General features: G+C 42.2%; 1 protein-coding gene across 2 annotated transcripts in view; it reads left to right on the top strand.

The window, feature by feature from the left end:
- The window catches only part of LOC116975802 (protein transport protein Sec23A), a 53,071-nt gene that overhangs the window by 31,484 nt on the left and 7,189 nt on the right, over positions 1-14,398 (top strand). For both annotated transcript variants that reach the window (XM_033025021.1, XM_033025023.1), the window contains exons 10-15: positions 1,694-1,817; positions 6,195-6,275; positions 7,049-7,138; positions 12,828-12,934; positions 13,379-13,532; positions 13,637-13,714. In XM_033025021.1, the coding sequence (XP_032880912.1) occupies positions 1,694-1,817; positions 6,195-6,275; positions 7,049-7,138; positions 12,828-12,934; positions 13,379-13,532; positions 13,637-13,714 (634 nt within the window). The remainder of the gene's footprint in view (positions 1-1,693; positions 1,818-6,194; positions 6,276-7,048; positions 7,139-12,827; positions 12,935-13,378; positions 13,533-13,636; positions 13,715-14,398) is intronic.

Genomic DNA, 14,398 nt, shown 5'->3' with positions numbered 1-14,398 from the left:
GTAAGTCAAAGCTTGTTACAATTGAGCGAAACTGCTTAATTTTCATTTTGTTGAGCCTGATGGAAACTGAATAATTCCACAATCGACCAAACATATTCAAACCTCAGTTCTCATTTAGTTAAGCAGATGTTATATATAATGTAGTGTTTGCATAAGATATTTTCATCACTCGGTTTGATTACTGGCTCCTATTAGTATCTATTCTTCAATGTCAAGAGTGTTATATTGTCATATGACCCAGATAGAACAATTACATTCTTTCTTGCAGCAGCACAATAGGATATGCAAAACATAGTGTTTAAGAAGGAACTGCAGATGCTGGAAAATTGAAGGTAGACAATGCTGGGGAAACTCAGCGGGTGTGGCAGCATCTATGGAGCGAAGGAAATAGGCAACGTTACGGGTCAAAACGTTGAAGGGTTTCGACCCGTAACATTGTGGATAATGAAGAGGATTTCCAAAGTCTACAGAGTGATTTAGGCCATTTGGAAGAATGGGCTGAAAGATGGCAGATGGAGTTTAATGCTGATAAATGTGAGGTGCTACACCTTGGCAGGACAAATCAAAATAGGACGTACATGGTAAATGGTAGGGAATTGAAGAATGCAGTTGAACAGAGGAATCTGGGAATAACCGTGCATAGTTCCTTGAAGGTGGAATCTCATATAGACAGGGTGGTAAAGAAAGCTTTTGGTATGCTAGCCTTTATAAATCAGAGTATTGAGTATAGAAGCTGGGATGTAATGTTAAAATTGTACAAGGCATTGGTGAGACCAAATCTGGGGTATGGTGTACAAATTTGGTCGCCCAATTATAGGAAGGATGTCAACAAAATAGAGAGTACAGAGGAGATTTACTAGAATGTTGCCTGGGTTTCAACAACTAAGTTACAGAGAAAGGTTGAATAAGTTAGGTCTTTATTCTCTGGAGTGCAGAAGGTTAAGGGGGACTTGATAGAGGTCTTTAAAATGATGAGAGGGATAGACAGAGTTGATGTGGACAAGCTTTTCCCTTTGAGAATAGGGAAGATTCAAACAAGAGGACATGACTTCAGAATTAAGGGACAGAAGTTTAGGGGTAACATGAGGGGGAACTTCTTTACTCAGAGAGTGGTAGCGGTGTGGAATGAGCTTCCAGTGGAAGTGGTGGAGGCAGGTTCGTTGGTATCATTTAAAAATAAATTGGATAGGCATATGGATGAGAAGGGAATGGAGGGTTATGGTATGATTGCAGGCAGGTGGGACTAAGGGAAAATAATTGTTCGGCGCGGACTTGTAGGGCCGAGATGGCCTGTTTTCGTGCTGTAATTGTTATATGGTTATTGCCTATTTCCCTCACTCCATAGATGCTGCCTCACCCGCTGAGTTTCTCCAGCATTTTTGTCTACCATGCAAAACATAGTTGTTCAAGAAGGAACTGCAGATGCTGGAAAATCAAAGGTAGACCAAGGTGCTGGAGAAACTCAGCGGGTGCGGCAGCATCTATGGAGTGAAGGAAATGGGCAACGTTTCGGGCTGAAACCTTTCCTCAGATAGTACTCAAAACATAGTACTCTGTTTAATAAATGAGAAAAAAAAGTTCAGTGTGTGTACCTGTAACAGTTGTGTTTGTTTACTGAATATTTAAAAATTTACACTGATGGATATTTGTAGTGAAATAACTTCACAGCCTGCCTCCATCTTTCCACATCTAGAGGTTACATCGTGATGGCAGACTCGTTCAACACTTCCCTCTTCAAGCAAACATTCCAAAGGGTTTTCAGTAAAGGTCTGCAAGGAGATTTCAGAATGTCATTTGGTGCCAGTTTAGAGATTAAGGTAAGCAAATATCTTAATACAGGTCTAGCACTTTAAATAGTACTGGCTTGACCGTCTATCACCTGAGTAGACATTATCACCAAGTTTATGGTTTCACAAACCATTTAATATTGTTTCCCTGTAGTTGAAATATGTATTTTTAATGATTGTTTTATTGCGTACATCCATTCCCTATCTACTACTCCCTGCATCATGAAGGGTAATGTTGCAAAATGAATGCTTCTCTCTATTTACCGTGGAGAAGGTCATGGATACCAGTGAGTTCAGGGGAGGAAACACCGATGTCAACATTATGAAGGAGGTGTGGGAGGACTTAAAATGTATAAAGGGGACTAGGTCGACAAGAAGAAGCGGCAGACGGTGAGAGGGGAGAAAGCACTGTCGGCCAGAGGCTACAGTGTGAGCCGCAGCAACAGCTGGGTCAACCCGATGGTGCGGCAGCTGGTGAAGAAGGGCTCACTTGTGCATCTTGTGGAAAGGTTGCTCTGTACCGCCACCCTCGTTCTCACTCGCCTCCCCAGTGTCGCACTGACAATGGCAGAAACTGGAAGAGCAGCGAGTCCGGGCGCTTCTTTTATATCTGTGAAGTGGACGGGAATTCCTCGCCATCCTCACATTGCAATAACACAGGTCATTCAGGAAACGAGAATGGGGTCTATTGTGAACTGTTTACGTAAATGCAAGTTATGTAACTCCCCTACAATGTAAGTCGCTGACGGCCTGCACTTAGGTACACGTGACAATAAAGTACCGTTGAACCATTGATTTGCAGAAAGTTAAATGAGAGAGGGAAAGGTGGAGATTGACTTGAAGTGATAAAAGGAGAACAAAAAGCTACAGTTTCTGGAATCTGTTTGGAATGGAAGGGGAAGAATGGAACTAATTGAGGGTAGCAAGTGGTAGCAGCAGAACAAGTGAGGAGCTAACTGCACAGAAGAAGGTGGAAGGGAGAAGATGTGAGAGAGGACCAGGGTAGATTGGAGGAAACAGAAAGGGACAGAGTGGGTGCAGGCTACCTAAAATTGAAGAATTCAGTGGTCATGCTGGTGTGGACTACCCAGGGGTGGGAAATTAGGTGCTGTTCAAGTCAAGTCAAGTTTATTTGTCACATACACATACAAGATGTGCAGTGAAATGAAAGTGGCAATGCCTGCGGAATGTGCAAAAACTACAGAACAGAATAGACCAGAATCGGTATTTACATATTAGGAAACAAAACAACAATTTTAAAAGGACACAACACAACAGTAAATTAGTACAGTAAATTAGTCCCTGGTGAGATAAGAGTTTACAGTCCTGATGGCCTGTGGGAAGAAACTCCGTCTCATCCTCTCTGTTTTCGCAGCATGACAGCGGAGGCGTTTGCCTGACTGTAGCAGCTGGAACAGTCCGTTGCTGGGGTGGTAGGGGTCCCCCATAATGTTGCTGGCTCTGGATCTGCACCTTCTGATGTATAGGTCCTGCAGGGGGGCGAGTGTAGTTCCCATAGTGCGTTTGGCTGAACGCACTACTCTGCAGAGCCTTCCTGTCAAGTGTTAGTAGACAGAAGGTGGTAGTGAGGGGTTGACGGTTGGAGGCTTGTGACCAGTGGTGTGATGCAGGGTTCAATGCTGGGTCCAATATTGATTGCCACATATATTAACGATGAGAATGTAGGTTAGTTTGCAGATGTCCCCAAAACTGGTGGTGTAGTGGACACGAAGGTTATCTAAGATCATGATCAAAGGAATGGTAAATGGAATTTCACTTGGACAAGTGAGATGTTCAGCATTTTGGAAAGTTAAACCAAGGCAGGGCATATTCATAATGATGCCCACAAAGACTTAATATCTGTGAGCAAAATCTCAATAGTTCAGAATCTGTAATAAATGGTTATACTTTTACTCGTACAGTTTGTGATGTGATCTTGTCAGCATGATTGTTTTTTTTCTTCATCAGTGTTTAGATGTCCATTAGTTAATTTTTTTTAATTTTAAAAGCACCAGGTGGGAGTGACAACTGATAGTGGAAAATTCAAAAAGTTGAAAAATTGTTTCTACTTGTCTGCTGAATTTGTTCAAATCTATTTGAACATCTGATGACAGAGTCAGGCTTGGAAAGATAAGTTACCATGAAATATAGTCTGCCGGTGGACTGTATGTGGCTACTTAGCCGTGGTGGTGATTTGCCTCAGTGGAGGAGGTAAATCACATATTGGAATAAGAATAACATACCTGAAGGCAGAAAAAAAGAACTGCAGGCTGGTTTACAAAAAAAGATAGAGTGCTGGAGTAACTCGGAGTCGAACAGCATCTCTGGAGAGCATGGGTAGATGACATTTAGGGTCATGACCACTCTTCAGATTGTTTGTTGGGATTAGGGTTGTTAGAGGTGTGGTTCCTCCAGTTTGCATGTGGCCACTCAGCGTGAAGGAACAACACCTTGTTGTAGCTAACAACCCAACGGTATGAACATTCAATTCTCCCATTGTAATTAACTACGTAACCTGAAAGTAAGCATGCAGGTAGAGCAAGCAGTGAAGAAACCTTGCTTTGTGATGGCATGTTGGCCTTTATAACAAGAGGAGTTCAGTATTGGAGCAAAGAGGTCTTTCTGCAGTTGTACAGGGCCCTGGTGAGACCACACCTGGAGTATTGTGTGCAGTTTTGGTCTCCAAATTTGAGGAAGGACATTCTTGCTATTGAGGGAGTGCAGCGTAGGTTTACAAGGGTAATTCCCGTGATGGCGGGACTATCATATGTTGAAACAATGGAGTGACTGGGCTTATATACACTAGAATTTAGAAGGATGAGAGGGCATCTTATTGAAACATATAATATTTTTAAGGGATTGAAGGTAGAAGCAGGAAACATTCCCAATGTGGGGGGAGTCCAGAACCAGGGGCCACAGTTTAAGAATAAGGGGTATTCCATTTAGAACGGAGATGAAGAAAAACGTTTTCACCCAGAGAGTTGTGAATCTGTGGAATTCTCTGGCTCAGAAGGCAGTGGAGGCTGATTCTCTGGATGCTTTCAAGAGAGAGTTAGATAGAGCTCTCGAAGATAGCGGAGTCAAGGGATATGGGGAGAAGGCAGGAACGGGGTACTGATTGTGGATGATCAGCCATGATCACAGTGAATGGCGGTGCTGGCTCGAAGGACCAGATGGCCTACTCCTGCACCTACTGTTCCCCTTTCCCTTCTTCCCCCTTATACACTCCCTTCTTTTCTCACCCTTTCTCCCTGTTGCCCCACCTGGACTTGCAACTATATCTCCTCTCCCCTCCCCTCCCCTTTCATGCATATTCCTTCCTCTAACTTCACATTCTGCATCTCTTCAATACCTTTGTTTTACACCTTCTGTCTTTTCATCTCTGGCCTGTGTCCAAACATCTGCCTAGCAAAATCCCTCCTCACCTGTATCAACCTATTGCCTGCATGACTTTGTCCTGCCCTTCCTCTCTTCTAACTTTCTCCCTCCATCCCCACCCCCGTTCATTCAGTCTGAAGAAGGGTCCTGACCTGAAACATCATCTATCCACTTTACCTGCAGGCCTTTGCTTCCTTATTCCAGTTACTGTTCATTGCTCTGATTCTGTGCACAAAAGGACACAAAGTGCTGGAGTAACTCAGCAGGTCAGGCAGCATCTCTGGAGAATATGGATAGGTGACATTTCGGGTCGAGTCCCTTCTTCAGACATTCAATGCAGTTTATTTGCTACTGAAGATAATTCAGAGCAATCTTATAATTTTGTTGTCGCTGATCTCGATCAACAGGCACCCTTTTTTCACACAATGTGGTATGTGGAGCGCGCTGCCGGAGGAGGTAGTTGAGGCAGGTATTATCGCAACGTTTAAGGAACATTTAGACAGGTACATGGATAGGACAGGTTTAGAGGGACATGGCCCAAATGCAGGAAGGTGGGACGAATGTAGATGTGACATGTCGGCTGGTGTGGGCAAGTTGCGCCGAAAGGCCTGTTTCCACACTATGACCCTATGATTCTAACTGCTCTGAGCCTTTGGTGGAATTTGTGTCTCTTGTGCTGTGGATACTTTTTATTGGGAGATCATTGCAACTTATTGAGATATAAGGATAAAACAAAAGGCATGTGGCCTCTCTCCCAACTACCAGCCTGATTATGGCAACCAACAGTTTCCACCTATCTGATGATGTTTGCAAAGACATTTGTCTTGAGTGACAAGGCAACTTTTGAACTTTAATCAACAAATCCATTAGATAATCTTCTGGTACACATGCGTGGAGAATAATGCCAGGCTATTTGTATTCTAAAAAATTGCTTTTTACTCTTATTTTGTCATTATTGCAGATGTAGTTGTGAAAGAGAAATAGCCAATTCACTATACTGACTTTCCTATGTAAAATATTTTATTTTAGACAACCAGAGAACTTAAAATTGCCGGAGCAATAGGGACCTGTGTGTCGCTGAACTCCAAAGGCCCTTCAGTATCTGAAAATGTAAGTTGATTTACATGATATGTGTGGCTAAAAATGTCAGCTGGATTCGGGCAGGATGTTTTTGTTATTGGTAATCCAAAGTCTTGTAACTTACATGGAAAACTTAATAGCACATTATCTATAGAAGAACTTAAGAAACAGAAGCAGGAGTTGCGACTCTTGTGCGTGCTCTGCAATTGAATAAGATCAGAAAACATTTTCAGAGTCTTCCCACTAAGTCTCAAGAAAAAAGTAATAAAGGCAATGCATAGATCTGGGTAAAATATAATCCTTTCAGACAGCATTTTTTTGCCGAATTTTCTAACCAATGCAAATATTACTTACTTACTGCCTATTATGCCTCCTGGCATGTAGGGCAGCAACGAAGGTCCTCCACTCAGTAGTGTTAATTCCTTCAGTTGCTGTTTCCATAACATATTTGTTTTACGAGACAGGGTTGTTAGCCCTGTGCTCAACGTCCAACCTGGAGGACCAGTGGATCGCTCTTCGTCTCGCCTCTACCCTTCGACCCGTCCAGCATGGGAGACCCTAACAGGAGACGAATCTCCCGCTGGCATAGCTCTAGGGGTCACTGAGACACACAAGCTCCCCGACCATGACAAGGTTGCAATGTAAATATAGCTGGACTTAATTATTGAAGATGATCTGAAATATCTAACTTTTGCAGCAGCTTTAATTTTTTCTCCGGTCATATTTTTTCCTCTATTTAGTATGTAAAGATAATTCAGAAGTTCTGTACTTTGGTAACTTTTCATATTCTTTTATTGTTTAAGGAATTGGGTATTGGTGGTACATGCCAGTGGAAAATATGTGGCTTGGATCCCAGCACCACCTTAAGTATCTATTTTGAAGTGGTCAATCAGGTGAGCTGACTGAATATTCTTCCTCGTGTCTAATGCATCCATTTCAGGATGGAAATTTCCTCTGGCCTGGCTGAATTAAATTTCCTTCGGTCTGGCCATATTACTGGGAAACAGAGTAAATGTTTCAGGTTGAAGACCTTCCATCAGAATTAGACCATTCCATTCTCCCCATCTCAATTTCCATTAAATATGTCTTGATGATATCATTTGTTTTGCTAGTGCATCTGCTGTCTTGTTTTCCATGTTTCAGGATTCCCATCTTTGTTGGCAGGCTCCTTTATATTTGCTTGGCTTTGTATAGGTATGTTACAAAACTTACCTTCAGAGGCGCTGCAATTCTGCCACTGGCCGTGTGCGCGATTTTGGCGCGTTTGAGGGGGAGGGGGGGGGCGGGGTTAAAACGGGGTTTTTTCCCGACCTGGTCCTGAATTATATTTGTTGGAGTGCAAGATGTTGCTAAAGAATCGTTCCTACGGCCGTTCTGTGTGTTTTTTTTAAAAAAATCACCCGACAAGTTAATCGCTGGAATGATTTTAAAATCAGCTTCTGAAGCCGTCAATGCCGAAAACGGGGATGGATTTTATGGAGGACCAAGTAAAAGATAGTAGTTTATTTTTATGTATAAACGTGTTTCTTAAGATGTATTTAATTCACATTTTAAGTTGCGAAACGATGATTTTTTCCCCCAAAGAACCGGCAGTGTATTTGCTGCAGATATGGGGGTATAAATTCATCGCATCCTGAACGTTCCAAATGGTCCCGTTCCAGAAAATCCCACTCGCAAGCTGATTTAAATGGCCATTAATTTACAGGTACAGGTGCACAACCTTTTATCCGAAAGCCTTGGGACCAGACACTTTTCGCAATTCGGAATTTTTCGGCTTTCGGAATGGAAGATTTTTAGCGTAGATTTTAACGGCTGGCTCAGTGGTAGAGTGCTCGGCTCATGTCCGCAAGGTCGCGAGTTTGCGCCTCGATCCCGGCAGTTACTCGATCGCGAGTTTGAGTTCAATGTAACCATATAACCATATAACAATTACAGCACGGAAACAGGCCATCTCGGCCCTACAAGTCCGCGCCGAACAATTTTTTTTTTTCCCTTAGTCCCACCTGCCTGCACTCATACCATAACCCTCCATTCCCTTCTCATCCATATGCCTATCCAATTTATTCTTAAATGATACCAACGAACCTGCCGCCACCACTTCCACTGGAAGCTCATTCCACACCGCTACCACTCTCTGAGTAAAGAAGTTCCCCCTCATGTTACCCCTAAACTTCTGTCCCTTAATTCTGAAGTCATGTCCTCTGGTTTGAATCTTCCCTATTCTCAAAGGGAAAAGCTTGATCACATCAACTCTGTCTATCCCTCTCATCATTTGTAGTTTTTTCTTGCAGAATAGGAGAGAATAGGGAGGGTTAGGCTGGGATCATTCTCTGCGAGATGATCTTAGTGGAGGAGACAAGTGTAGGAGAGGTATTTAATTGAATTGAATTGAATACCTTTATTGTCATTCAGACCTTACGGTCTGAACGAAATTTCGTGCCTGCAGTCATACATACAATCATACAATAATAAACAACAATAAACACAAATTAACATCCACCACAATGAGTCCTCCAAGCACCTCCTCACTGTGGTGGAGGCAAAAATCTTAGGGTTACTGTCTCTTCCCTCCTCTTCTCCCTCTGCGCTGAGGCGATTCCCCACCGGGCGATGGCACAACAGTCCCGCGGCTCACCGAACCCCGCAAACGGGCCGGTTCAAACACCGCGGCCCGGGGGTGGTCGAAGCTGCCGCCCTCCAGTCCAGCATACGCAGCCGCTGGCCCGCGGCTCAACCCCGGACTCAGGTCACCGCCGCCAGAACGCCGTCCCAGCCACCGGAGCACCGTTGGTGTACTGGCTGTGGGCAGAACTTTGGAAGTGATTGCCCACCATTCTCAAAAGCCGCTGTGTCTCCCTGTCTCTCCAACTCCAGAGGAATCCGCTCCCCGATGGGCCGCTACGGCGACAAGTGGCAGTTCGCCCACAGCCCGAGCTGCGCCACCCCAAGAACAAGACCTACCTTGCACACCATCAGCTTCTGCCCCTACTCCTCTGGAGTTGGAGTGGGGCTGGGCTGGAGTTGCTGATCTGGGATCTCCGTGCTTCCAGTGGGCCTGGGGGTCGGTGTCCCGTTGGTCCTGACGTCTCTGGTGACTGGCACTGACCTGCTGGCATCGCCGACGTGAAGACAGTGCAGAGCCCCCGCGCCGGTGCAATGGGCAGGGAGCTGGAGCGGGGAGGGAAGGGGTCACACACATGGCCGGGAAGTAGAGGGGTGTAGGTGGGGTGAAACTGAAGGGAGCGACAATCTGCTGCTGCCTGCCCGCTGAGTTAAAAAGTTCCCACGCAAGACTCACGATACACTGTATCGTGAGTCTACCGTGGGAACTTTTTAACTCAGCGGGCAGGCAGCAGCAGATTGTCAATTATTAACCCTCCCGTGCAATATACCCTCACCTTCTCTTTTATGAGTGGGGATTTAGTTCCCCTTTCTTCGAGGACTGACCGGATGTTCCGCTGGCACCACTGCTGGCTGCCCTCGGTGAACGTCTTCAGGGACCTTTCTTCAAGGACCAAAAAGGATCAAGGTCCGCTATTTGGAGCTTTTCGTTATTTGGAATTTCGGATAAAAGGTTGTGCACCTGTATTAAACATTAAATTCCTTCAATTTGGCCTATAAACCCATGACAATGAGATTTAAAATTTAGGTTATATTCTGAATTCTTGTGTGAATGTTATTTGGACACTTAGGCTATTTAAAAATGTTAATCTATTCTTAAGAAATGGATAGATGTTTAGATCTAGTAATTGAATTTTGTAATTAGCTACAATTAGGTAACTAATTAATTATATGCTTTAATTTCAAGTCGTCTAAGTAAGATTGTCTCATATTTGTTTCAGAATGCTTCAATCTATAATAACTGATAAATGTTTTCAGTTCTCTTAAATTTTAAGAAAGTTATCAGCTTTTAAATGTTCTCGATCACAGCTTTTGTGTTAAGTCAATGAAAAAGCAATAGGGAACAAGATGCCAATTTCTGAATATGGAAATGGCCATAACTTTTTTAGTACTGAAGATATGAAAGTGTCAAATTAAACATCGTTTTATGCTTTATCTGATGGGATAAATAAAAGACTTGGTTTTTAAAATCTCAACATTTTGTAACATTGCTACTTTGTACATCCTTTTTCCCTCAACGTAAAATAGGGTTCCTCATGTCATGATCAATCCGAACGTTTTCATATACAAAGGACATTTCTCTGCTGTTTCTGCACTTCATCATCAAACATCTTTCTCTTTGCTCCCCTTTCACCATTCCAAACGGATCGTTCCTGCCATAAAATTACAATTTTGCCAGCAATCGTCCTTTCCCTTTCCTGGATCATAGAACCAGCAACTGCTGTTTTGCTTCCATTCTGAACTCAGTCAGGGTTCCAATCATAGTTTTGGGTGACGCAGTAATTTATTTAGTATTTGGTTTGGTATTTTCTGCTGCACACACTCCAATTCTCTATCCCACTCCCGTTTGTCCTCTTCCTACTTCAATGTTACAGTTGATCTCAATGAGTGCCCAAGGATCACCTTTTGAGCAGCCACACATAACCTTCTAGTCTTGTCAATGAGTTAAGCAGTTTTACACATTGACTCAGTTACCTTCTTTTATATTTGCTCTAGAACCACATTTTTCTCTATTTAACTTCCTTTTGTGTTGCAGTATGATCCCTTCTGTCTTTTAATTTCTTCTCCATCCACCCTATCTGGGTCGTTTTGTTCTTTCCTCCCTTTCTTTGCATCTTAAAGCATATTTTCACTGTCCTGGTGTCAGTTAGTGTCGGTCTTTTGGTTGGACCATGTTTATGATTTTTTTTTTTTAACTGTTCTACAAGATCTGAATTATTATGAACTAAATAAAGAACTTGAATGTGCCATCATTGTGTCAACCTCTGCGCTGATCTTCCAGATATGGGGAGCTACCTGAGCTGACTGTCCATCGATGAGGGTTACCCCACAAAGCAGAGTAGGTGCCATGCAGTAAGAGGATGTGAATGCTGCATCCTGAGGCCCTGACCACTAATCACAGCCTTTTGAAGTGCTCTTTAAATATTTCTGATAGTTTAAAAACTGCTCAGGTGGAATCAAATAATTAGAAATGAGTGAAAATCACTTATTTGAAAGCACTTTCAAAGATAGCAAATAATTAAAGAAGTAAAATAAGTAAACCAGGCAGAATCATAGAAAATAGGTGCAGGAGCAGGCCATTCAGCCCCTCGAGCCAGCACCACCATTCAATATGATCTTCCAAAATCAGTATGCCGTTCCTGCCTTCTCCCCTTATTCACTGATTCCATAAGCCCTACGAGCTATATCTAACTCTCTTTACCTTCTGAACTGTCATACCTTCTACCATGGGGTTGGTGGCCTCATTTGACTGATTGAGGATGTTTCCTCCACCAGCTATGCCTAAAAGCAGTGCACTACTGTTCTGAGGTGAGGGCCAGTGAGAATGTACCTTTATTTTTGTTAAGTAAATATTTTCTGTTTAGCAAGTTGTAATTTGTCCAAATTTACTCAAAAATATGTCAACTTGAGAGGTTCATGCAAATTACTTGTTCACTCATCTTGTTACTTGTTCTATAGACCATTATTGAATATACATTAAACATGTTGGTTGCAAAGTTTCCAAATTAACACTGTTCGATTTAAGCTGAATGAATCTCTATATTAACATGCTTTTCAAATGCATGCTAAGAGGAAGATTGGATTATGCAACAATGAGACATTGGTGGTTACTGTCTTTTACTAGTGTTGCGATGGTGAAGAATTAGGATATCACAAATAGCAACATAACAACAACAAATAACAAATGAATACCAAATTCAACATTCAAAGATAGCTTGTATTGTAATGTGTTCATTGTTTACATCACATTTCATAGTGTCATACAGCGTGAAAACAGGCCCTTCGGCCCAACTTGCCATGCAGACCAACGTGCCCCATCTACTCTAGTTCCACCTGCCTACATTTGGCCCTTATCCCTCTAAACCCGTCCTATCTATGTACCTGTGTAAATGTTTCTTAAAAATTGTGACGGCACCTGCCTCAACTACCTCATCTGGCAGCCCATTCCATATACATACCAACCTTTGTGTTTAAAAAAAAAAAAAAAGTTGGCATTCAGGTTCCTATTAAATCTTTCCCCCTTCACCTTAAATCTATGCCCTCTGGTACTCGATTCCCCTACTCTGGGTAAAATACATTTACGTTATCTATTGTTCTTATGATCTTGTACACCTCTATAAGATCAACCCTCATCCCTTTGCGCTCCAACAAAAAAAGTGCTAACCTGCTCAACTTCTCCCTGTAGCTCTGGCCCTTGTTGATGTTGAGTCCTGGCAACATTGTCATAAATCTTCTCTGCACCCTTTCCAGCTTAACAACATCTTTCCTATAACAGGGTGACCAAAACTGAACACAATACTCTAAGTGTGGCCTCACCGATGCCTGATAGAACTGTAACATGACCTCCCAATTTCTACACTCAATACTCTGACTGATGTGTGTAAAGTGTGAAAAATATAAAAACTTGTAAAAAATATTGAATTCAGTGATATCTAGTTTCTGTTCAACTAAATTTTGCAGCATAATGCACCAATCCCTCAGGGTGGACGAGGTGCTATTCAGTTTGTCACCCATTACCAGCATTCCAGCAGTCAGAGACGCATCCGAGTTACTACAGTAGCCAGAAAGTAAGTTTGCTGAATGTCTTCCAATATGTGTATTTTGCAGCCTTTTTCATCATGTACAAGTTTTGGATTGTACGACAACTAAATGTTCTGCTTCTCTTTCATTCGGGTACAAAATTAACAAACCTAAAAAGTGATGTCATTAATAACACCAGCAAAACGAAAAGATATCGATGTCTTCTCTTCATTTTGAAATCTTCTCTAAATGAGCTTTCTTCAATGAAAGACTGTCAGTTCTGAGAATACATTTTGAATCTGAAAAGGGAAGGATAAAGACTAGTTTAATTTTGTTTTCCAATGTAAGAGTGATGCAATAATACTTGACATTATCACATTTCATTACGGAATCAAAATGATTTGGAACACAGGTGGTGGGGAGGTGTTTAGGTGTTTACTAGGCATTGATTGTGCAGTGAAATGTTGTTTAATACTTGCCTGGATTCTCAGCTGGGCGGATGCACAGAGCCAACTCCAGCATATAGAAGCAGCATTTGATCAGGAGGCATCAGCTGTGCTGATGGCAAGACTGGGTGTTTTCAAAGCTGAGTCTGAAGAAGGACCCGATGTGCTTCGTTGGTTGGACAGACAGTTAATCCGACTGGTAAGCCCTTCAAGAACTTATGATCAACTTGGAAGGACAGCTAATTAAATTTAAGATTGAAGCAACCATAAAACTACTAATTACTCTTCCACTTTTTCCATCAGTGTCAGAAATTTGGCCAGTTCCACAAAGATGATTCCAACTCTTTCAAGCTTTCTGAAACATTTTCCCTCTATCCGCAGGTAAGTAGAATAGCAAAATGAATTTGTTGGAGAATATTTAAAATTATATTCCAAAAATGCAGTCTGGTCTGCAGACTGGCAAAATATGTCAACATATTCTAAAATATTGTAATAGATACATACCATAATACCTTCAGGGGAAAAAAAATATTTTGTTTAGTTTCTTGATTCAGTCACTCAATTCCACTGGGTTACATGGTTGTACCTCGAGCAGTGTGGAATACCCTTCGTAACCAGAAAACAGGGATATGTCAGCAAGGGTTCCTGTTTCTAATCAGCCTGGTGTTGGACTGCAGAATGTGTGTACTAACATTTGTGGGTTAAAAAAGTCTCTGTTCTGATTTCATCCCCTCCTAGAATGGATGAATGGACGACCAATCATGTCCTAGTTCATGGATGAAGAATACAAAGGGTAGTGGGATCCATAACCTTCAGGTGTGATGGCAATAGGTAGCTCTAGTGTCTGCAAGATTATTGAAGGGAGGGAATAGTTCACCTATGATCTATAGAATTACAATATTAATGGTTGCTTAAATGAGGAGTACATCCTCTTCCTCCCCTAATTCAGAAAATCCCAATATCCCAACAAGTTACAAGGAAAGGTTGTTAATGGAAGTATTTTTTAATAAAATGTTGAGGTGAAGGATAGCTTTACTTTTGAGTAAACGTTTTCTCTTTAGCAAG

Source organism: Amblyraja radiata, chromosome 8 (genome assembly GCF_010909765.2).
Source record: "Amblyraja radiata isolate CabotCenter1 chromosome 8, sAmbRad1.1.pri, whole genome shotgun sequence".
Lineage (NCBI taxonomy): Eukaryota > Metazoa > Chordata > Chondrichthyes > Rajiformes > Rajidae > Amblyraja > Amblyraja radiata.
This window is presented reverse-complemented; position numbering and strand designations above follow the sequence as displayed.